Source organism: Lipotes vexillifer, unplaced genomic scaffold (genome assembly GCF_000442215.2).
Source record: "Lipotes vexillifer unplaced genomic scaffold, Lipotes_vexillifer_v1.1 scaffold76, whole genome shotgun sequence".
NCBI lineage: Eukaryota > Metazoa > Chordata > Mammalia > Artiodactyla > Lipotidae > Lipotes > Lipotes vexillifer.
In genome coordinates this window covers 2,081,814-2,103,594 of record NW_006773751.1, presented here as the reverse complement: position 1 = coordinate 2,103,594, position 21,781 = coordinate 2,081,814, and the positions used below count along the sequence as shown (strand labels likewise).

Sequence of the window (21,781 nt, the reverse complement as noted above, 5' to 3'; positions counted from 1 at the left end):
GGCAGTGGGGGCACCAGAGTGGCAGTAAGGTTTCCAACTCAGGTTCCCTGCAAAAGCTGTCTGGTGGATTAGGCTGTGTTGTGTAGGTTGTTTGGAAAAGGGCTACCTTCCAAAAATGACGTAAATAAACCTCACTGTGACCAAAGAAAGGGAGGGTTCTCCCAGTGGAACCCTGGAATCCGAAAAGCAAGAGGACCTTGACCAGCCAGGGTCAGACACAGTTCAGCTGAGGACGTGCGGGTCCAGATCAGGTCTTTTTGACTTCAGGCTCATGTTTCTTTTCCCCCACCATGTAACACTGCGTTCTGGGATCCAACAAACCTGCCTGCTTCCCAGGAGTGGGAAGGGGAGGTAAGGCACCAGCATTTACAGAGTACTTGCATGCTAGCGGCCATGCTTCTGTTCTGGCTCTCTTTGCAAGGGGAGGGGAGAAGATGCACCCCTGGGAGGCTGAGAGCCATCAGTAAAACAGGGACAGAGGCTCTTTTGTGATTAAGTGCTGGCGATCCGAGCTCTATAGGAGACCAGCATGCTCTGCCTTGGAAGCCAGGCTGCGCTCAACATTTGGTCCTGGTCACTGAGGGCGGAGGACCAGAAATAACACCAGGGCACCACGATCTCTTCTGCAAGCACCTCTCTACTCCTCCTCCCAGTCCCCTGTTGCCATGAAAATGATTCCATTTTTTTCTCCAAAATGGAAAGCAAGGAGACAAAGGGAAATTATCAGGAGAATGACGATGGAATAGAATGTCTTCAAATCTCACTAACATTCAAACGGTGGAGGAGTAAGATATATAATAACTGGACAAGGGATATAGAGAGAAATAAGGAGAAAGCCCCTCCAATATGTATTACCAAAAAATCTCCACTTCTGTTGTTTATTCACTTGCTATATTTCTAGATGACATATGCCAGTTATGTGGCGGTTCTACGGACTTGTTACATTGCTCAAGGCCAAGGTTCCCCAAAGGAGCTGGGAGGAACAGAATGTTGAGCTCAGCACTTTTCTCTGGCATAAAGTTTTATGTTAAAATTTTAATAAATAAATAGGAAGAGAAGGAATGTGCTGATAATACTTTAAAATTTCATGTTTACAGAGGGATATATGGTAGAAAGTGCTTGTACTCTTTCAGAAAAACAGCAACAGCAATGATTCATAGCTGCCACAAGGATAATGATTATCTTTTTTCTTACCAACATCTGAGCATCGACCAGGACGTGCAAAGACAAAAGAAGAGAGATCTCACATCCCACAGTCAGTGAATGGGTAAGGGAGACCATCACAAGTGTGATTACTTTCAAGATGATTATTAACATAAACAAGTTTCGAGAAAGGACAGGAAGATAGGGAAATTTTACTTTAGATGGTAAGGCCAAGTTGGGAAGAGGAGACCATGAAGGTCAACTAGGAAAATTGAGGCTCACCAAATGGCTGTCAGGGCATTCCGTGTTTTTATGAAAGTACAGTAGCAGACACTGCATCCCAACTCCCCTTCTGGACCAGAGGGTACAGTGTGTAGCTGCAGATGAGGCAGGGCCAACCACCAAACAGCAGAGCTTGGCACCTCGGGAGATATGATGGCAATGTCTGGGCACAGCAAATCTAGAAAGCCCATCTGTCCAACAGAAGCATCCCCTCCAGGGGCTGGGCAGAAGAGTGAAAACCAGGGCTGAAGGGGTGTGGCTGAACAATGGACAATAGCATGGAGTAAGTGGGTTCCATAAGGAAGGAGAGGTGGAGGCTTGTGAAGTCCTTCAGGGTGTCTGCTGATAAGCAAGGCCATCATAAAGTAAGAATGCAACATCTGGATGCTGATGTAGTCATCTGGGAACATGAAAACACTCAGTATTTCATTTGGGCAGTTCATGCAAAAAGCATTAATTGAGTTCCTACTGTGGGCTAGGCAAATTCTTGCAAGATATCCTTTCTTGTCTATATATATATATGCTTCTCCCCCCTTTTGCAACTAAATGGCTTGTGTCAAGTTTACCTGGACACCTGAAAATCTCTGGTGCATTCGGGACACATCTGGACATAGGTATTGTGACCTCCAGGTGTACTCAGACCTTAGCCTTTCCTATTATGGAAAAAAACAAGTACTAGTTGAGCCCTGCTGTCCTGGACAGTGTGCTAGACTCTTTCACATTCTCCCGTTTGATTCTTACACCTCTGCCTCCTGGTGCCGGACGTCATCTGCTTTGGTCTGCACTGCCTCATTTACCCTCTTCCCCTGATAACAGTACTCCTTTTTCTTTGGAAAATTGATCCTCTTTTACTCCAAACATGTAATTATGGTCGGGGCGGCCAATTACGGTGCTCACCCCCGTGGTGATATGACCTCCCTGATCATAGTGACTAATCTAGGAATAAACAAATAATCCAAGCCTGGCCAGAGTTTTCCCCAGTATGTTTCAAACTAGGGTCAGGAGAGAAGTTCTGGCTTTTTTTCCCTCTGACCTCAAATTGAAAGCTAAGGCCAGAGTTCTGGGCTTTCAGAAGCAGCCCGGCTAAGAGAATAAAGCCAATGTACAGAGACTAGAAATGCAGAGTAAGATGGTGTCATGGTGTCTCTGAGGCCAGGTATGGCTTTGCCCTACTGTTGATTTGGTTCTTTGAGGCAATCGATTCCCCTTCCCTGCTTCAGCTGATTCAGTTAGGGTTTTCTTGAGTACAACCAAGAGTCCTCCTAAGGTGCTCACTTATTCAGACAAATCCCAGAATCTCAGGCAGCCCCTTCAGCTGACCACGAGGCTCAGATACTGTTCCTCTGAGTTTCGACATCCCTTTGAAGTTATCTTGTTTCCTCTGTAGCTACCCACACTACACTGGTTCCAGCTCATAACAATTCTAGACTAAATATTTATCTTAGGGATTCCCTGGTGATGCAGTGATTGAGAATTCGCCTGCCAGTGCAGGGCACACGGGTTCGAGCCCTGGTCTGAGAAGATCTCACATGCTGCGTGCGCCACAACTGCTGAGCCTGCGCTCTAGAGCCAGCGAGCCACAACTACTGAAGCCCACGCGCCTAGAACCCATGCTCCGCAACACGAGCAGCCACCGCAATGAGAAGCCCACGCACCGCAACGAAGAGTAGCCCCAGCTCACCACAACTAGAGAAAAGCCTGCGTGCAGCAACAAAGACCCAACACAGCCAAAAATAAATGTTAATTAATTAATTAATTAAAAAAAATTTATCTCGGCACTGCAAAGATAGGCTGGAATTTTCAGAGACTTGACTAAAATTCTGAGGGCTGACAGCAAGCAAACAAGTAATATGAGGTAATAAATGTATAAACATTTATTACAGATTACAGAAGTCTTCCACAAGCTTACTTCAGGGTTTGCAGATCTATATTACTGCCTGAGCTATCTTGAAATTGCTTCATTCTAATCCTGAAGATGTGGCAAAAGGTTTTAGCAGTTCAGCCTGGATTCCTTGCTTCCTAGCTATGAGTCTGGCTCCACATAGACAACATTGTTTAAAAAATTAGTTAAATTGAAAAATTAAAATGTAGCAAACCAAATTGATTTTTAGATGCAGAGATCTGATGTTGAAATGCAACTCCTCCCTCGTATAGCTGTGTGACCTTGGGCAAGTTATTTAGCTCTCTATGCCTCCGTGACCATGTCTGTTAAGACAGAGATCACAGTATTATGGGATAATTCTGAGGATTAAGTGAGATAAAACATGCAAAAGGTTCAGGGTTGATAAGTGAAATTTCCACTATACCCCAGCCCCGAAAGAGAGCAAACTGTAGGAGGAAGCGTCCACCTTTTTTCTGGTCCTCCCTTGACTCACTGAGAGTGAAGATGGGTGACTTAACTGCTAAGTATGGGGGAAGGAACTCCACCGTGTGTCTCAGTCCCTCCAGAGTCTCCTTCCCTGGAACCTGGCAGCCTGTGTGTGGGCAGGTGCCGTCTCATGTCTTCTCCATTCAGCCAGCTTACCAGACAGGCTCAGCCCCTGCAGAGAAGGCCCGGAGTTGGGGGTCATGTTTAATTAGGAACACTTTGTGGAAGCGCATCTAAGCCACATTCTCCAATCAGCTTTGTCTGTAAGAAAGTGGAGGAGTTTTAGTTTCCATCTGTGGCTTGTGCTTGTTTCTTACTTGAGAGGGGACACAGGGGTATTATTCACTGAGACCGCCCCCCATACTCCCACCCAAAGCCCCTTTACTTAGCACAGTGCTCGACCCCTAGTAAGCACTCAATAAGTGCTTGGACATCTATTCTGGAAGCCTAAATTTCTCTCGAATCAGTCTCACAAGTATCATGAATTTGGCAAGGTCCCCAGAAGCCTCCTATGGGGAAGACTGAGCATCCTCTAACCCAGCGACTCAGCAATGTGGCCTTCTTGCTTTTGACTTCAGGCCTCATTTGATGACTTGCAGGTTCCTAAAAGGCTTCACTCCTGATATTGGCCAGAGAGCCCGAACAACAAGGCCTCAAGCATACAGCCTTATATCTTCATTCCACTTTAAATAATCAGCTCGTCCTTGGAGGCAGAGGGCGAGGGGTGGGGGATGGGTAGAAGCATGCAGGGGGGCTATAAATGTGTGTATGTGGGGTGCCTATTCCCTTTGAACTGCCAACAAGTGACTTAAGACCAGGAAAGCTTTACCTGAACATGGGGTTCTGCCCCAAATATCCCGTTCACAGCGGTCCCCATCTCAATACTTCGATAGATATATTGGAAACCCTGACAAGAATGGACGCTACCATGACCTTGCTATGTGGCCTTGAGCAAGTGCCTTCACCTTTCTGGGCCTCAGTCTCCTTGACAGATAAAGAATAAGACCATTGGACTAAGTCTGAACAGGAAAGAACCAGTTGCTGGGAAGGAATTGCTCAGCTGCCCTCGTGTGCTGGCTCTCTGTCTGGTGGATGGGTAGATCTCCAGTTCCCCACTCCCACACAGGAGACTCACAGAAGGATGGTCAGGGAGTTTTGTGTTTTCCATTCTCATTTCTTGAAGAGCGCAAGTTTAGGTACAGTATTCTGCATTTTCCACCCTCCTCTAACCTGCCTTTTGTCCTGGAAGCCCACCGCTGTGGGCTATAATCAGGGCATTCTCACCTCTGGCTTTGACTGTGTTTGGCCAGTGGGAGGCAACGGCAAGACAGCAGAGGACTGGGGGAGAAAGAGGGGGAAGCGAGGCTTTCCCGATGCCTCCCTGCTCTCCTGCTGGCTCTGTGTCCCTGGCAGTGGCGGCATTTTGGGGTCACCGCTCCTGTTGGGTGGCCTCTCTCCTTGGACTCCAGAACCCGTTGGTCTTCCTCACAGGGTTCCCTCCCCTTGTCTCCTCCCATGGAGGAGTGCTAAAAGGACTTCATCCTGTGGTCAGTCACTAAGGACCTCACATCTGTCGTCGGTTCGCTCTACCCGCACACACCTCTGGAACCAGATCCATTAACACCCCCGGAACCAGTCCATCCATTAACACCCCACTCAGCAGCGTGCCTTCTTTTTTCTGCCGTATCTAAGTGATACAGACTCTTGACTACCTCTCTTCTGACTCTCACAACTGGTATTCTAACCAACCCCAGCTATGGAAAGGTTCATCTAGAAGACCAAGAGGCAAGTTCTGAAGAGACAAAGCAAAGATTCTGGGCACCTGCCTTACGGCTGCTCACACCATCTCTGATCCTCAGTGCTAATGAGTAAGTGGAAAGTCATCTAATGCTCTGCTACCACATGACATATTTTACCTAACACTATTCTTTTGCTCACCATCATTATCTGTATTGGTGTATAAACTGCATTCCTCTTACCATCTATCTCATTTTTGGTGGACAGACTCCCAAATTCCTTCTCTTTTATTTATGCATAACACATAAATGATTCACAAGTGGGAAAGTCAGCAGGTCTCCTTCGACCTCAGTCTTCTCATCTGTAAAAATGGGATAATAATACTCTCACCCTCATAGGGTTGGCATGAGGATTAAATGAGTAACATCTGTAAGTGCTCCGAAGAGCAGATGTAAACTATTAGCCAATACTATTATTATCCTCTCATCTGATTTACCTTGCCTCAGTTTCCTATAGCCTCTATGCAGGAAGGGGAACAGGGAAGTTGGCTAGCTTTCAATGCTTTCCTCAGCACACGTTTCCCCTCCACACCCCATTCCTGAGTAGATTTCCTTCTCTGCCACCTTTTCATCCCAGGAAGCTCCTGGAAGGGCAAGCAGGGAAGTTGTGATACTTATGTTTTCTGCTTTCAGTTCTAGACCAGTGGTTTTCCAATGGTAGCCTGTGGAGCCCTGGGGTTCCCAAGAAGCCCCATGGACCACAGAAAGTGGTTATTGCTGTAGGTCACAACTTTCATCTTGCTTTTTTTTAATTTTATTTTTTATTAAAAAAACTCTTTTTGGAGTATAGTTGATTTACAATGTTGTGTTAGTTTCAGATGTACAGCAAAGTGAATCAGTTATACAGACATCCACTCTTTTTTTTTATAAGGTTCTTTTCCCATGTAGGCCATTACAGACTATTGAGTAGAGTTCCCTGTGCTATACAGCAGGTTCTTATTAGTTATCTATTTTATATATAGTAGTGTGTATATGTCAGTCCCAATCTCCCAATTTTCCCTCCCCCCAATTTATTCCCTGGTAACCATAAGTTTGTTTTCTACCTCTGTGACTTTACTTCTGTTTCATAAGTAAGTTCATTTGTACCCCCTTTTTTTTTTTTTTTTTGCGGTACGCGGGCCTCTCACTGCTGTGGCCTCTCCCGTTGTGGAGCACAGGCTCCGGACGCGCAGGCTCAGTGGCCATGGCTCACGGGCCCAGCTGCTCCGCGGCATGTGGGATCTTCCCGGACCGGGGCACGAACCCGGGTCCCCTGCATCGGCAGGCGGATTCTCAACCACTGCACCACCAGGGAAGCCCATGTACCCTTTTTTTGATTCCACAAGTAAGCGATATCATATGATCTTCCCAGACCGGGGCACGAACCTGCATCCCCTGCATCGGCAGGTGGACTCTCAACCACTGCGCCACTAGGGAAGCCCTGTACCCCCTTTTTTTAGATTCCACATATAAGTGATATCATATGATATTTGTCTTTCTATGGCTGACTTACTTCACTCAGTATGACAATCTCTAGGTTCATCCATGTTGCTGCAAATGGCATTATTTTGTTCTTTTTTATGCTGAGTAATATTCCATTGTATATATGTACCACATCTTCTTTTTTCTTTTTTTTTAAAAAAAGACATTTATTCAGCGTCATGATCAGACTATTACATTTAGCAATCAACAGCATGGGTGCAAAAAATATATATATATATACATTAAAACGCTTTGTTGGAATGCTTTACACTTTCCACAGAACAGAAACTAAAATAACCTGTTATACAATTAGTCACAAACACAGTGCTCGAGTGTTTTTGCCCATACACATGGGTATTGTCTAAAACATGTCTTCTTTGTAGCAGCTAGGCTCTGCCACCACTGTGCTTGGCTGAGTTCACAAATCTGTTGTAACCTGTAGCTTCCCTGTCACTTCTCTGGCTATCCTCTCCTGCTAAGCTTTGTTTCCTGGCAATCAAAACCTGCCACTGCCATAGCTACTGCTGCTGCTGGAACCACCATAGCCACCTTGGTTTTGGGGTTTGGCAAAGTATTGGCCTCCACCACCATAGGGGCCAGAACTTCTGCCTCCAAAGTTTCCTCCTTTCATGGGTCCAAAATTTGAAGATTGATTGTTGTAACTGCCAGAATCATCGTAGCTTCCACCACCTCCAAAACTGCTTCCATCGTTACCAAATCCATTATAGCCGTCCCCACTGCCACCACAGCCGCCACCACTGCGGCTGCCACCAAAGCCAGCTCGACCACTGAAGTTTCCTCCACGACCAAAGCTGTCATTCCCACCAAAACCCCCTCCACGACCACCACCAAAGTTTCCAGAACCACTTCGACCTCTTTGGCTGGATGAGGCACTAGCTGTCTCTTGCTGAGATAGGGCTTTCCTTACTTCACAGTTGTGGCCATTCACAGTGTGGTATTTCTGAATGACAACCTTGTCTACAGAGTCACGGTCATCAAAGGTTACAAAAGCAAAGCCTCTCTTTTTGCCACTGCCTCGATCAGTCATGATTTCAATCACTTCAGTTTTCCCATACTGTTCAAAATAATCTCTTAGGTGATGTTCTTCAGGGTCTCCTTTAATGCCACCAACAGAAATCTTTTTCACAGTTAAGTGGGCACCAGGTCTTTGAGAATCTTCTCTTGAGACGGCCCTCTTTGGTTCCCCAACTCTTCCATCCACCTCGTGTGGCCTTGCCTTCATGGCCGCACCCACCTCCTCCACAGTGGCATGTGTGACAACCCCGAAGCCTCTGGAGCGCCTGGTGCTTGGATCCCTCGTTACTGCACAGTCTGTGAGCGCTCCCCGCTGCTCACAATGGCTCCTCAGACTGTCATCGGTTGTTTCAAAGCTCAAACCTCCGATGCAGAGCTTCCGCAGCTGTTCGGGCTCTTTGGGTGACTCTGACTTAGACACGACGGCAGTGGAGGCGGGGGGAGACATCAACGATGCTTACTCGGCGGCATCCATGGGCAGAAAGGAGATCTACCGAATGTATCTCTTGACCACATCTTCTTTATCCATCCCTCTGTTTATGGGCAGCTTGCTTTTATTGGAGACTCCTTTTAAGATTCTGTTCGAACAGACATCCAAGACTTAAAGTTGAAAATCCCTGTATTGGGCTTCCCTGGTGGCGCAGTGGCTGAGAGTCTGCCTGTCGATGCAGGGGACACGGGTTCGTGCCCCGGTCCAGGAAGATCCCACATGCCGCGGAGCGGCTGGGCCCGTGAGCCATGGCCACTGAGCCTGCATGTCCGGAGCCTGTGCTCCGCAACGGGAGAGGCCACAACAGTGAGAGGCCCACGTACCGCAAAAAAAAAAGAAAAAAAATCCCTGTATTGCTGTTCTGAGATATTGAAGCCTCAGATTTTCCATGCCATGGCCACTGAGCCTGCATGTCCGGAGCCTGCGCTCCGCAACGGGAGAGGCCACAACAGTGAGAGGCCCACGTACCGCAAAAAAAAAAGAAAAAAAATCCCTGTATTGCTGTTCTGAGATATTGAAGCCTCAGATTTTACAACTCTCAAGGCTAATTTCTTTGGCCCCATTGCCAAGAAACTTTATCTATTCCATTCAAATCATTTGTATTCTTTTCCATTTCTGATGTTCTGAAATAGACATGTGAACAAGCAAATCTTTGCGTACTTATGTGAGCTGTGCTTCCCAGGTGCTCTTCTTGTTTAGCCAAAACTGTCCCCTTAATTCCCAGGGAATTCCCTGGGGAAGATAACTATAACATTTTTTAACAATAGAGACATGTGAAGCCACTTGACTTTTCCTGGCCCCTGATTTAGCCGCTGGGGTACGTCCACCCCTTGGAATCCAGGGTTGCTAGGAGACTATCTATGCAGTTCAAGACTTTGAACTTGAGAATATGTTCAAAGCCTATTCTCTGTTCAGGCACAGAGAATACGAATTCATGAAGGGAGCAAAGGCTCCAACTTCCAGATCTCTGCCTGGAATGCTCTTATCTCACATTGCCACAAGTTTCCCTCCCATTCTTCATTTGGGTCTTTGTCTCAAATGTTATCCCGTTAGAACTGCCTTAAGACTGGGGCAGGAGGAGCCCCTACCTTGTCTTCTGAGCTCTCTGGCCCTCTTCCAGCCACGCCTCTTTCCACAGAGCTAGAAGACCATGGGCCAAGGGGATGAGTCCACCCAAAGCCCCTGTGCCTCACCCCTTTTAGATCATACTGCGGGTGCATGAGACCCTAGAACTCCCTACTGCAGTAGCACCAGGCCAGCTTCTAGAGACTGCATCAGCCTTTTCCCAAGGTCTGTTCTCTTAAGGAACCAAGGAGCGGCTATTTGCTGGAGGTATAGATGGAGCTCAGATGTGCAGACAGGGATGCTATAGGTGTGAGCACAAGTTCCCCTTAAGTATGGGATAGAGCTGGGGTGCAAAGAGTAGGAGGAAGGTTGAGGGCCAGGGACCAGTTACCACCTAAGCAGCCCCATTCCAATGCACATCTTGGGGGAAGTCCGAGATTTCTAAACTTAAGTTTGGCCTTCCAGATTATTATGAAGGTATACTTGTCACCATGAAAGGACAGGAATTTTACATAACAGTTTAAATTGGTTTATAATTTTAAATTATGTAGACATATGATATGTGTGCCTCCATTTGCACGATTTACCCTGGCCCTGCAAATATCAGGGATGGGCCCATCACTGACCTCCCTGTCTAAAATAAAATACCACTTCCTCTGTCACTTTATTCTTACCCTATTGCACATGTCTTCATAGCCTTTGTCAACATAGGATCTACATTTACATCTCTCTATCCCTATCCACACTAGAATGTAAGTTCCATGACTGTAGAGTCTTGGTTTTATTTACTGCCTCAGCCTTAGTACCTAGAGCAGTGCCTGGCACAAAGAAACCACTCAGTAAATGTTGAATGAATAACAAATCTAGTCTCAGATGGCTTACAGGTGAGGTGGCCTAACCCAGAAGACACAAAGGGAAAAGATCACGTGACAACACCGAGGAACACCTGCTCCTGTTAAGATAACTCAGCACTGGAACTACGAAAGGTAGACCACAGAAAATTAATCATCAACACTTTAGTACACATGAACACAAGATTAGTTATCAGGTTACTCGTGAGAGGGATATGTAAGTGAATATGGAGATCTGTGTGTAGGCTGGAGAGTTAGATGTGGGGTACCTGGGCTGCTGGGAGCCCCAGTTGGAGGAATCGTCCTAACAACCTGAGGTGGCCAGACCTGCGTGCTGAGGAAACTCTGATTCCACCCAATGGACCACGCCAATCCAGCCCAGCCTAAAATGGAAGGGGGCCTCTAATTCATAATTAGGAAGCCCTCAAATAATATTTTCCTTAGATGATCACAGGCGTTGGGGAGTGTGGGGTGTGGGCACATCTGATCCCCGTGGCGTCATGGTGGCCACAGACTCAGAGACTGTCCTACCACACGTCCTTCTCTCCCGCGTGCTTCTAATTCACAACTTCTTATCGCTTGGTGGGATCCCCAGAACTTTCTGGGAACGGCATAAATCGGTCCAATCTATTCCAACGGTCTCTTTTCCCGTTGGATACGGGGCCTGTGAGAAGCCAAATGACTTCCCGGAGTCGCCAAAAGCGACAGGAACGCGGGCAGAGTCCCACACCTATCATTTGGCGGGGGGGGGGCGCTCCGGGGCCTGGGCTGAGCTCCCCTCCTCCTGCGGCCGAGGCGGGAACCCGACTAGCTCTGAGGTCTCGGCGGACTGCGAAGGGGGCGCTCGCAGCCGGGCCCGGACTCTAGCGTCCGGTTCCGGTTTTCGTCCCTCATCGGCTTTCCTGCCCACTGGCCGACGGGCGGGGCGGGGCGGGGCGGGGAAAGGGGCGGCACCAGCCCACGGTGGGCGGGGTCACGTGGCTCCTCCCCGCGACGGAGACAAGAGGTGCGGCGGAGGCACCCGGCACTAAGTCGTCCGAAACTTGAGCGCAGTGGTGGACTCCGCGCAGCTGCAGAGGATGGAGTGCTGTGGACGCGGCTCCGGGCCGCAGCCGTCGCTGCTGCTGCTGCTGCTGCTGCTGTCGCTGCTGCTGGTGGTGCCCGGCGCTGGCGCAGCCCCGCGCTCGGCGCTCTACTCGCCCTCCGACCCGCTGAAGCTGCTACAGGCTGGCACCCTGCGCGACGCCGTGCTGGGCTCCCACAGCGCCTGGGCGGTGGAGTTCTTCGCCTCCTGGTGCGGCCACTGCATCGCCTTCGCCCCGACGTGGAAGGCGCTGGCCAAAGACGTCAAAGGTGAGAAACTGGGTGCGGGGGAAGGCTCGCTCCCCTCGCCCCACCCGGCGGATCCCCGCCACCTGCCTCACGGAGGCCCCTTCAACTCTCTCCGCTTCCTCCTGCCTGTCACCTCCGCTCATCTTCCTCTCTGCCCCTCCCAGTTCCCCCCAGTTTCTCAGCCCTCAGCTCCAACTTTAGCTCCCGCCCCTCCCTTTCTTTTACCCCTTGGCCGGTGTCCCGAGTTTTCTCCCCGTCCCCGCGGTCTGGGTCCCCAGACCTGCTCTGCTTTCCTTGTCAGTCTTCTGCCAGCTTATGGCCCCCATACCTGCGACGTGGTCTCCTTTGTTCCTCCTCCCTGACACCTGACGGCTTCCTGTAGTTCAGCCTTGTGGCAGACCCCTTCCTACCAAGTTCCCCAGCTGCGGTGGGATCAGTGTTGGGGAGAAAAAGAACTGATACTCATTCTGCCGCCGCCCCTATTCCCACTCCCTCCTTCCTTTCCCCACCCGTTGGCTAGTAGACCCTGCTGTTACGTAGACTTCCTTTCTCAGCTGTATCTTTGAGGCAGAGTTTCCCTGTTTCCTGTTTCCCGGCCGCTCCTGACCTGCTGCCTCCAGCTCCTTAGCTTCTGGGCCACATCCTTCTCTCTCCCCCTCCTTCTGCACCTTCTCCTTCTGCTTCAACCTGTGAGCCCAGAGGCCCGACTGAGGGCAGCCTCTTGGTGTGGGTTTGGCCCTTGCTCCATTTTCCCCTTCATTGGCCTGACCACTAATACCGTATTTCCTTCATTCTAAGAGACTGTCAATCGTGAGACCCACCATTCATTTACTAACAGCCGGAGGAGTAGAGGGATAAGACGACCGACCGCTAATAGATGTATAGAGATTTAAAGGTGTACTCCATTATAGAAAGGTTAATGTTTTTAAAAACTTAAGATTGGAGCTGAGTAAATATGGCAACAATAGTAATGAATATTTATTGAGTGCTTACTGTATTGTATGTCAGACACCTTCCTGAGTGAGTACTTGATGTGTATTAATTCAGAGTTTCCTTTGCACAGGATGATCCCTGTGGTGTCATCCATCTGCCTAGACCAGGTAGTGGGTATTTGGCGGGGCTGGCGTGGCGTGATGGTAGTGGTTTGCTTCTGATTTGCTCCCTCTGAATGGAGTTATTTCCTGATAACTAGGTGGTGCTAGGGCCCTAGCAGGGCTGCTGACCCTCAGCGGTCACTGAATGAGGCATCTTAGGGCGGTAGGCCTCTTCCTGGAGAGGGAAGAACTGGAACTGTTGTTCCCCTGCTGTGCCGTTTTCTTGATACACTCAACTCTTTGCGGTAGAGTAGTGTATTTGTAGATGTTGGTTTTCAAACTCAGGCTGCTTCTTCCCTTGAGCAGCTTGCAAGGTGGTTCCTGAAGTGGTTAGATGGAAAGATGTATCATCTGTTAGCCATATGGTCTTGGAAAGGTTTTTTTTTTTTTTTGTGGTATGCGGGTCTCTCATTGTTGTGGCCTCTCCCGTTGCGGAGCACAGGCTCCGGACGCGCAGGCCCAGCGGCCATGGCTCACGGGCCCAGCCGCTCCGCGGCATGTGGGATCTTCCCGGACCGGGGCACGAATCTGCGTCCCCTGCATCGGCAGGCGGACTCTCAACCACTGCGCCACCAGGGAGGCCCGGAAAGTTATTTTTAAACAAAACCGATAAACCATTTTCCCTCCAGTTTACACGCAGACACTTGTCTGCATGCCTCTCTGGTCCCATCACTTGAATGTGCCATTTCTCAGCAGCTCTTCACACTGCATCATTTCAGTGATGTCAGCACATCTGGCCAGGGCAGGAGGTAGGAAGGGTGTTGAACTTGGAGCTGGAACACCTGAGGGGCACTAGGTGTTCAGGGGACACTGTGGGCCTGAACGTCATAAAAATTCCTACATCAGTTTACACTTTGAGGCCATAAAAGTCCCTTAAGGGCCGCAGGTGGACTCAATCTAGAAGATGCTTACATCTTGAGAATGCTGGACAGAAAGATTAGCTTCCAGCTGACTCATGGGTTTGGCCTCTGGCAGCCCAGAGTTTTCCAATGAATTGCACATCCAGATACTGACCCAGCCTGCTCCTGGATGAGGGTTGCCACTTCCCAAAGGGGTCTGCTCCCCGGTGCATGGAGTGAGAGTTTCCCTAAAAAAAGCAAATCAAAACTTAACCTCAGAAAGGAAAATGGTGTCTGTAGAGATGAGCCACAGTCCATGGGAGATGGGAGATTCAGGTGAGAACTGGAAGTCTCCCATGAACCATGGAGGTGTCAGCCCCCTAAGCAAGATCATGTTGGGGGGAGCGCTGGCCAAACCTGGTGTTGGCCTGCAATGATAAAGAGTGCTTCCACTCCAATCCAAGGAGGTGTTTCCTGGTGAGGCCCTTTAACATCTCTGTATTCTGAGGTTCCTTGAGAAAGTTTGGTCGTGGGCCAGCAGAGGGTTGCTCTCGCACCACCCTGGGCCCATGGGCCTGTGGCCCCTGCCCTCTGCCACTGGTATAAATGCCTTGGGTAGGAGCAGTGAGACTGTGGAAGGTCATGAGGGGAGAGAAGAATTTTGCAACCCTGCCCAAGTGGCCTCAGGCATTTAATCTGACTGGCCAGGGCTCATTTCTTCAGTAAATTGTAGGCTAGGTTCTCTGGGGCAGTTGTTACCCTGGGGCAGAGCGCTTGTTTCTAAGGATCTGGCTCACCCCTTTCTATTCCAGAGCAGCTCTCACTGCCTCACCATGTGTTTGGGAAATTGATTGTGTTCATTTTAGACCTTCAGTCCTCATCACTGGCTAATCAATCAGCAAATACTTGTTGAGTGACCTCTGTGTGCAAAGCATTGTTTATATTGCTATTGGGTAAATCACACAGCAGGGAAATTGGCACCAGTAAGAAGCTGTATTTGAAAAGGGTCAAAAGAGCGTAACTCAGTCATTTCTTGTTTTGGGAATTCAGGGAAGGGGAAAGTCACAGAGGCCTGGTCACCAAAGGCCTTTATCTAAGCAGTTATTTATTATACACTTGCCTTATGCCAGGCACTGTGCTAAGGGCCTTTATAGGCCACTGTTGTATATAATCTTTATGAGAAAATATCTGAGCAAGATAGCCTTTATTTTTTTTTTAACCGATAAGTAACTTGCCCAAGATTACACAGATGCTGGAGGGGGTTCTTTTTTTATTTTTCTATTTTTGGCCCCACCATGCAGCATGTGGTATCTCAGTTCCCAGACCAGGGATCAAACCCACACCCACTGCAGTGGAAGCACAGTGTCTTAACCACTGGACCACCAGGGAAGTCCCTGGAGGAGGTTCTTTTTTTTTTTTTAATAAATTTATTTATCTATTTATTTATTTTTGGCTGCGTTGGGTCTTTGTTGCTGTGTGCAAGCTTTCTCTTGTTGCAGCGAGTGGGGGCTACTCTTGGTTGTGGTGCGCAGGCTTCTCTTTGCAGTGGCTTCTCTTGTTGTGGAGCATGGGCTCTAGGCCCGTGGGCTTCAGTAGTTGTGGCACACTGGCTCAATAGCTGTGGCTCATGGGCTCAGTAGTTGTGGCTCACGGGCTTAGTTGCTCCGCGGCATGTGGCATCTTCCCAGACCAGGGCTTGAACCTGTATCCCCTGCATTGGCAGGCAGATTCTTAACCACTGTGCCACCAGGGAAGTCCCTGGAGGAGGTTCTTGAACCCAGCTCTTCCTGACTCTCCAGAGCCTGGGCAGGTGGAGAGGGGGGAGAAGGAGGAAGGTACTCCAGGTGGAAAAAGGACCTGTGCAGAGTGTGGAGATGAGATTTGTAAGGCGTGGGTGTTGAGTGACAGCAAGCAGTGTGGGTTTCCTCCTTTTCTCTCCCAGGGCCGTCCTCTCCTGCTTGTACCCGTGCGCTACTAGTGCAGAGCCTGGCGCAGGGTAGCAGCTCACTGACCACTCATGCAGACCGATGGCACAAGCCTCACAGGATTCCAGATGAGGCTGTGAGTGACCAGGTCTTCTGGGGCTGCCGTGGCTCCTCTTGACTCAGACCTGGGGTGTCATCCAGGTGTGAGGGGCGGGGAAGGCGTTTTGTCCATGTCGTGACCTCACTGCCCAGAAGCCAGCAACAAGGAGGAAGGGATGTCGTGGTAATGGCATAGGCCTGGCCAACTCCCTGTGTCAGGAGGACTCCCGGAGACTCAGGCGGGGGTCTCGTTCTGACCTCTCGACCTGACTGGCTCTTGTGGTTTGGGTGGGTCTGGCCCCTGCCTTAATAGAGGCCCAAGCTGCTTAGCACTCAGAGGCCTCACGGCCATGCTTCTTGGCGAGAGTGTTTTGCCATCCGGCACCCCCGTGGTTGTCAGAGCTGGGAAGGACTTGAGACACCTTCATCTTGGCCCTCGTGTGACCAGTGAGGAAACGGAGACCCAGAGAGGAGACATGTGGAGCTCATGGTGCTTCGACCAGTTGCAGCTGTCTGCAAGCCCTGTGACTCTGGGTCCAGTGCCCCTTCCTGGCCTTGTGAGTGGGGTGGGTGTGCCGCCTGTGACTCCAGAAGGAGCCCATCCCCCTCACCAGAAAGCATCCCCTGTCCCGCCACCCAGGGTCCGCAGCTGTGCTGCCTATACTTAACCTCCCCTCCCGTCCGCTCCATTTGCTCATTTACTCTGTCAGTGGGGAGATTACTTTGCCAAGGCAGTAATTGCACCAGGAAAGTTTTTTTTCTCCCTAAGAGTAGGGCTGGACTGAGACTGCTAATCCTTTTGGTGTTAGGCCTGCGGGTTGTGGTATTAAGTCACCTGACACTTTAAAAAGCCTCTCTCACCCAGCTCTGTACCTCTTTGACAGCAGTGCACTTCCCGTAAATGCAGCTTTGCTTTACCAGTGGAGCACCCAGGTAAGGGTCCTCTCTATTCCTGGTACTGTTACTAGAATGACGAATAGTCAGGCCTGCAGTGATTAGGGTCAAAACAGAGCTTTATAGGTCATTATGGCTCATTAAGGTATTGACGTTGATATTCCTGGGAAACATTTCTCAGCCCGGACTCTCCCAGCACCTGACCGGCCCCAGGCTCCCCCTCCCCCTCCTCCTCGGGCTGGAGCTGGTAAGAAGAGGCACCGGTTCCATTTCGTGGAGGTACAGGGAATCAAGGCATAAAGAGAAAGGAGTCATGGACCTTCCAGGAGCTGGGAGCTGAGAACTCTCAGGCATCACCTCCCGCCTCCATCCCCATTACTAACACCCACCCCACCCTGTCCCCTCTGAGTTTCCTGGCTGGGAATAGAGAAGCTCTCTGTTGTGTCCTGGGCCCTCTTGAGACCACCGGGGAGGCTCAGATCCTGGGTTCAGATCCCACGTTCACGACTGATTAGTTGTGTGCTTCGGGCACAGTTATCTGATCTCTATTTTACAGTCTAGGAAATCAGGTCTAGAGATGAATAAATACCTCCTTACTTTCTTCATAGCGTAGCTGCGCACATTAAACTACATACGTTGGGCACATGATAAACTCTGTATATGCCTGGTATCACTATCATCTAAGTAAAGGCTGAGTCTATGATACTTGACCAACTCTTGGGCGTTACAGAGAATGGTATGTAGCTAGAAGAGGAAACTGTCTTAACCATTTTCTCTCTCATGGGGAAGGTTGTGACTGGAGCAGACAGCAAAAGTATAAAGGTAGCATCCTGACCCTGGTGAGGCAGAGAGACAAAAGTGGGGTTTTGGGTCTGGTAGCCCTGGGACCACTTGGAGGTCTCTTGGTCTCTGTCCTCGTTTGTAAAGCGGGTAAAATGGTGCCCACCTCCAATGGCGGTGGTGGAGTGGGAGAATCTGGAGGACAGATTTTCTGGAGGACACAAATCTGGAGGACACAAAATCTGTGGACGCTCGCTGAACACTAGCTTTCTGTCCTCTCCTCTCCCTGTGCCTTCAGAGCCTCATGCCCCAGCGGGCAGCAAACAACCACTCTGGCCCGAGGGATGGCGGCCTGCACTCTTGGAGAGAGGAGTGGAGTGGTTGAGGCCTGCTGTCCTTGGTCCCTGCCAAGTGGCCTTATGAGACCCCCTGCCAGGGGCCCTCACTGGTGGAAGGACACAAAAGTGCCACTCTTCTACGCTTAGGTCTAATTGACTTGCTGATTCTTTTGGGAACAGCCGGGCCTCTCCTGGGGGTCTCCCTGAAAAAAGCCCTAGATGCAGAGCTGGAGCCAAGCCTGAAATGTGCCAGATGACCCTACAGGGTGACCTGTGCTTCCCACCCTCTGCTGGGCCTCCCTTGGGCAGGAGAGGAGCCATAGAAAGGAGGCCTGGGGTGCTCTGCCTGTGATCCAGGGCAAAACCCCATCCCTGGGCAGCTCACTTCTCCTGCATTCACAGGTGATGGCCATTAACCTCACCCCCTGCCTGGACCTGAGGATAGAGTAAGGCTGAGAGAAGATGTTCCAGCCCTGTAGCGGCCCCGGGACTGGGTCAGTTGTGTAATTCAGTCGATAGTCACTGAGCACCTATTGTGTGCAGGATAATGGGGAAGCTAGGCAAGGAGGATGCAAGGATGAAGAGACATTTAGGGATGGACAGGCGTGTAACTGTGTGGTGGAAACGAGAACAGGGTCCTGAGCCTTGGGCTTGGAAGGCAGCTCTTCCTGGGGGGAAGAATCCCGTTCAAACTGAGTTGTACCTGACAACTGGGAGTTTGTTGGGAGGGTAGAGGTGGCTGTGGGAGTAGCCTAGATGAGCATTGTGCTTTCAAGGAAGGAGAAAACTTTCAGCGTTCCTGGAGCATAATTTGGGGAAATGGTAAGAGGAAGCTGGGTGGGGAGGGACCAGATTAAGAATGGCCTGCTGCCTGTTGAGTTTTCTTCTGGAGGCAATGGGAGCCACCAAAGAATATTGAGTAGAGAGTGACATAGATCTGCAGATAGAAAAGATCACTGGTGGCTGGGTAGGCTGGTGATGGAGCATATTACAACCTTGGCCAGGAGGGAAATGAGACATTTCATTTGGACAAGAAACCCTGCACTAGCTCACTAGGAGGTTGGGTTAGAGGCGACGTGAGAGGTAAAGAACCCGGGGGTGGGGAGAGGAGACATGGGGGAGGGCAGGAAGAGACTCGGGAGGGAGGGTGGACAGGACAGGAAGCTGGTTGGGATTATTGGTTCCGCGTGGCTGGACTGCCTGACTCTGTCCCTCCTACGTGGTGCTGACAGTGGGGGAGGGGTCAGGGGAGAGCAGAGTGTCAGGAAGGGCAGGAGGGATGCTGTGCTGAGCCCAGTGTGGAGCAGACCCTGGTGACTGACCACAGCAGGCTGCCCTTCCAGCTAGATGTAAAGCTGAAGGATGCAGGCCATTCAGGTTGGCGTGTATTTGTAGCTCAAACTGTTGCCCTCCTGTGCTAGGGGAGCCAAGAGCTCCCCAGAAGGGGGTTTGGTGAGATGGGGTAGCAGGGGATGTTGGGGAAATGGCATCGTAGTGTGTGGCTCACCTGTCTCTGCTGAACATTTCCATTCACACCCCACTCCCCCATCCCCACTCCCTCCCTCCCACCAGGATTCAGTGCCCAGAGTCCATAGCCAGCAAGAAAGGAGAAGGGGAGAGGGGCTGGGGAGGGAGCGGGTGTTGCCTCTGGCCTGCCTCACAGTGCCAGGCCCCCCTCCCTCGTGTCACCCCAAGAAGGACCAGCTTAGTTGCTCTGAACCTTCGGAGCCTTTCCTTTGAGGGATGGGTCAGGGGTGTCTGGGAGGCATCCTGGCTCTTCCATACATCTGTCGTGGAAGTGAGGGTGACACTCCTCCCCTGGGCATAAACGGTTCCGGGAGCTCTGATGCCTTTGGAAATAGTGGTTTTTCAGATGTTGTAAGGGACAGGTTCTGGGGCGAGGTAAGAGGTGCCGGCAAAGCCACAGGTCTCAGGGATGTTATTTGGATATTAGTCTTCTGTCATTAGCGAGTTCTGCGTGAGCTGCCTGTGTAAGTCCACCCACCCCATCCTGTGCTCCAGATGGGAGGGGTAGGGCCCTGTGGGGAGCATGTGTGCCCTCCCCCACTCCTCAGGCAGGCTTGCCCCTTCCCTCATCGGCCTGGAGATGTCCGCGTTGGGGAGGGTGCTGGGGAGCCAGCCCTGAACCCCAGGCCGGCACGCCCATGCTGGCCCCTGCCTGCCTTCCCGCGGCGTCGCCTCTGCAGCCCTGTCCACTCTCCCGTCCTCGTCTGCTCACCCCGTGCCCTGGTTGCCTGTCACCTGGACTGACGGTCAGGGCTCCACTCGGTTCTCGCCTTTCCTGCCAGGGCCCTGCTTGGTGCCCAGGGTTGGTCTCCCCTGCGGCCACGTTCCTTCACAGCCCCGTGCCACACGGCGTGGCACCAGTGCATTGCCAGCTCACCGTCTGTGCAGCTTCATGTGCACATCCTCCATCCCGGCGGGAGCAGCCTCACTGTAGTGTGGCACTTTGGTAGGTGCTCCCGGGGCACCTGACCTGGAACCGGAGCTCAGGAGGCCTGCCCGGTAGATGAGTTTGTTTTCTGTTTCCCAGAGCCGGAGCTGTGGCCCAGAACGGTGCCATTGTTCTCTCTGCCAGTAAGTTCCAGCGGAGGGAGGCCTTGTGGCCTGGGGCCTGATGAAGGAGCAGGGTGCCCAGGCAGCCGGCCTGGGGAGCTCTTATCTTCCAGACTCTGGCCTCAGGGCTTCTTTCCCTGTGGCTTCTAGATCCCAGGTGTCTTCGCCTTCTTCCCTTGGACTTCTGCCTCCACCTCTGGCCGGGGGGCCGGTCCCCACCACCCTGTGTCCCATCCACCCAAGCTGGGCTGATGGCCACTACCTCTGGCCTCAGAGGCCTTCACTGAGGGTCCATGGGGGAACTCAGCACTCCTGAGGCGTGCTCTTCACCCTTCTGGAACTGATCCTCTCTAGAGGGCAGCAGAGACAGAGGCAGTATCCCAGGGGCTTTTCCCCAAGAGGGCCAGGCTCATCTCATACCTCTCTTCAGCTCCTCCAGCCCCTGTGCCCCTCCCCCACTGCAGAACAACGGGGGACACAGCTTGCTGTTCTGAGTGGGTTACTGGTGCTATTTAACCGTGTCCTAAGCACAGGCTAAATGCAGAATAACCCAACTATCTCAGAGGCCGTGTTTTGAGGAAGGGGTGACCTTTCTCCTAAGAGCTTTGGAGGCAGGTGCCGTGGGCACTAGTGGCGGTGGGGTGTTGCGTGGGCGATGTCAGCAGGCAGAGGTGCCAGCCCCTCTTACTTACCTCGGGTTTTTTTTTTTGTCCTTTCAGGTTGGAGGCCGGTGCTGAATCTCGCTGCCCTGGACTGTGCTCAGCAGACCAACATCGCAGTCTGCAGAGACTTCAACATCACTGGCTTCCCGACTGTGAGGGTGTGTGACCAGGAGGGGTGAGCGGGCTTGGGGGCAGTGCTGTCGGAGCACATTGTCAGCTGCTCCATGCTTCCCTGGTGTCTGCCTGACTGCTGGGCTCTGTGGTGTCCTCCCAGGCTCCTGGGCTTGACCTGCTTGAATCACAGCCCCTGGAGCACGTACCTATTTAGAGGCAGAAAGGGATTGTGAGCTGGGAGGCAGAAAAGAAAGAGGCTCACTTGGTCTGGCACATTCTCCCCATTATAAGGAAAAGGGGCTGTGTGTGGTTGTGTTGGGATGGGCAGATTGTAGCTGTGAGAACTGATCATCACCTGAGCTGGTGAGAGCTCCCAGCCCCCAGGGGCCTCTTTCCAATCAATTCCTCTCCCGCCTGACCTCCCAGCCTTAGAGGGCTGATCTAAACCCTGTAAAACCAGGCTTTAGGCTCTGACCCACCTGTAGGCAGGATCAGACTCAGGGGGTCTCATGGTCCACCAGAAAAGGTCCCCTGAGACAACTGGCCAGCCTCATCCTCATCAGGCAAGTGCCTTGAATCCAAGAGGCTCAGAAGTGACCGGGCAAGAGAGCCTTAGCCCAGTGCCTCGGGCAGCAG

The 21,781-nt window shown here is 51.1% G+C and overlaps 1 protein-coding gene and 1 pseudogene across 1 annotated transcript in view; one reads left to right on the top strand and one right to left on the bottom strand.

Moving 5' to 3' along the window:
• Nucleotides 1-7,546: 7,546 nt before the first annotated feature.
• LOC103078712 (heterogeneous nuclear ribonucleoprotein A1 pseudogene) lies at nucleotides 7,547-8,533 on the bottom strand (annotated as a pseudogene).
• A 3,037-nt stretch (nucleotides 8,534-11,570) lies between these two features.
• The window catches only part of QSOX1 (quiescin sulfhydryl oxidase 1), a 41,826-nt gene continuing 31,615 nt past the window's right edge, over nucleotides 11,571-21,781 (top strand). Inside the window, 2 exon segments of the mRNA XM_007448533.1 lie at nucleotides 11,571-11,844; nucleotides 21,089-21,189. Of these exon segments, the coding sequence (XP_007448595.1) occupies nucleotides 11,571-11,844; nucleotides 21,089-21,189 (375 nt within the window).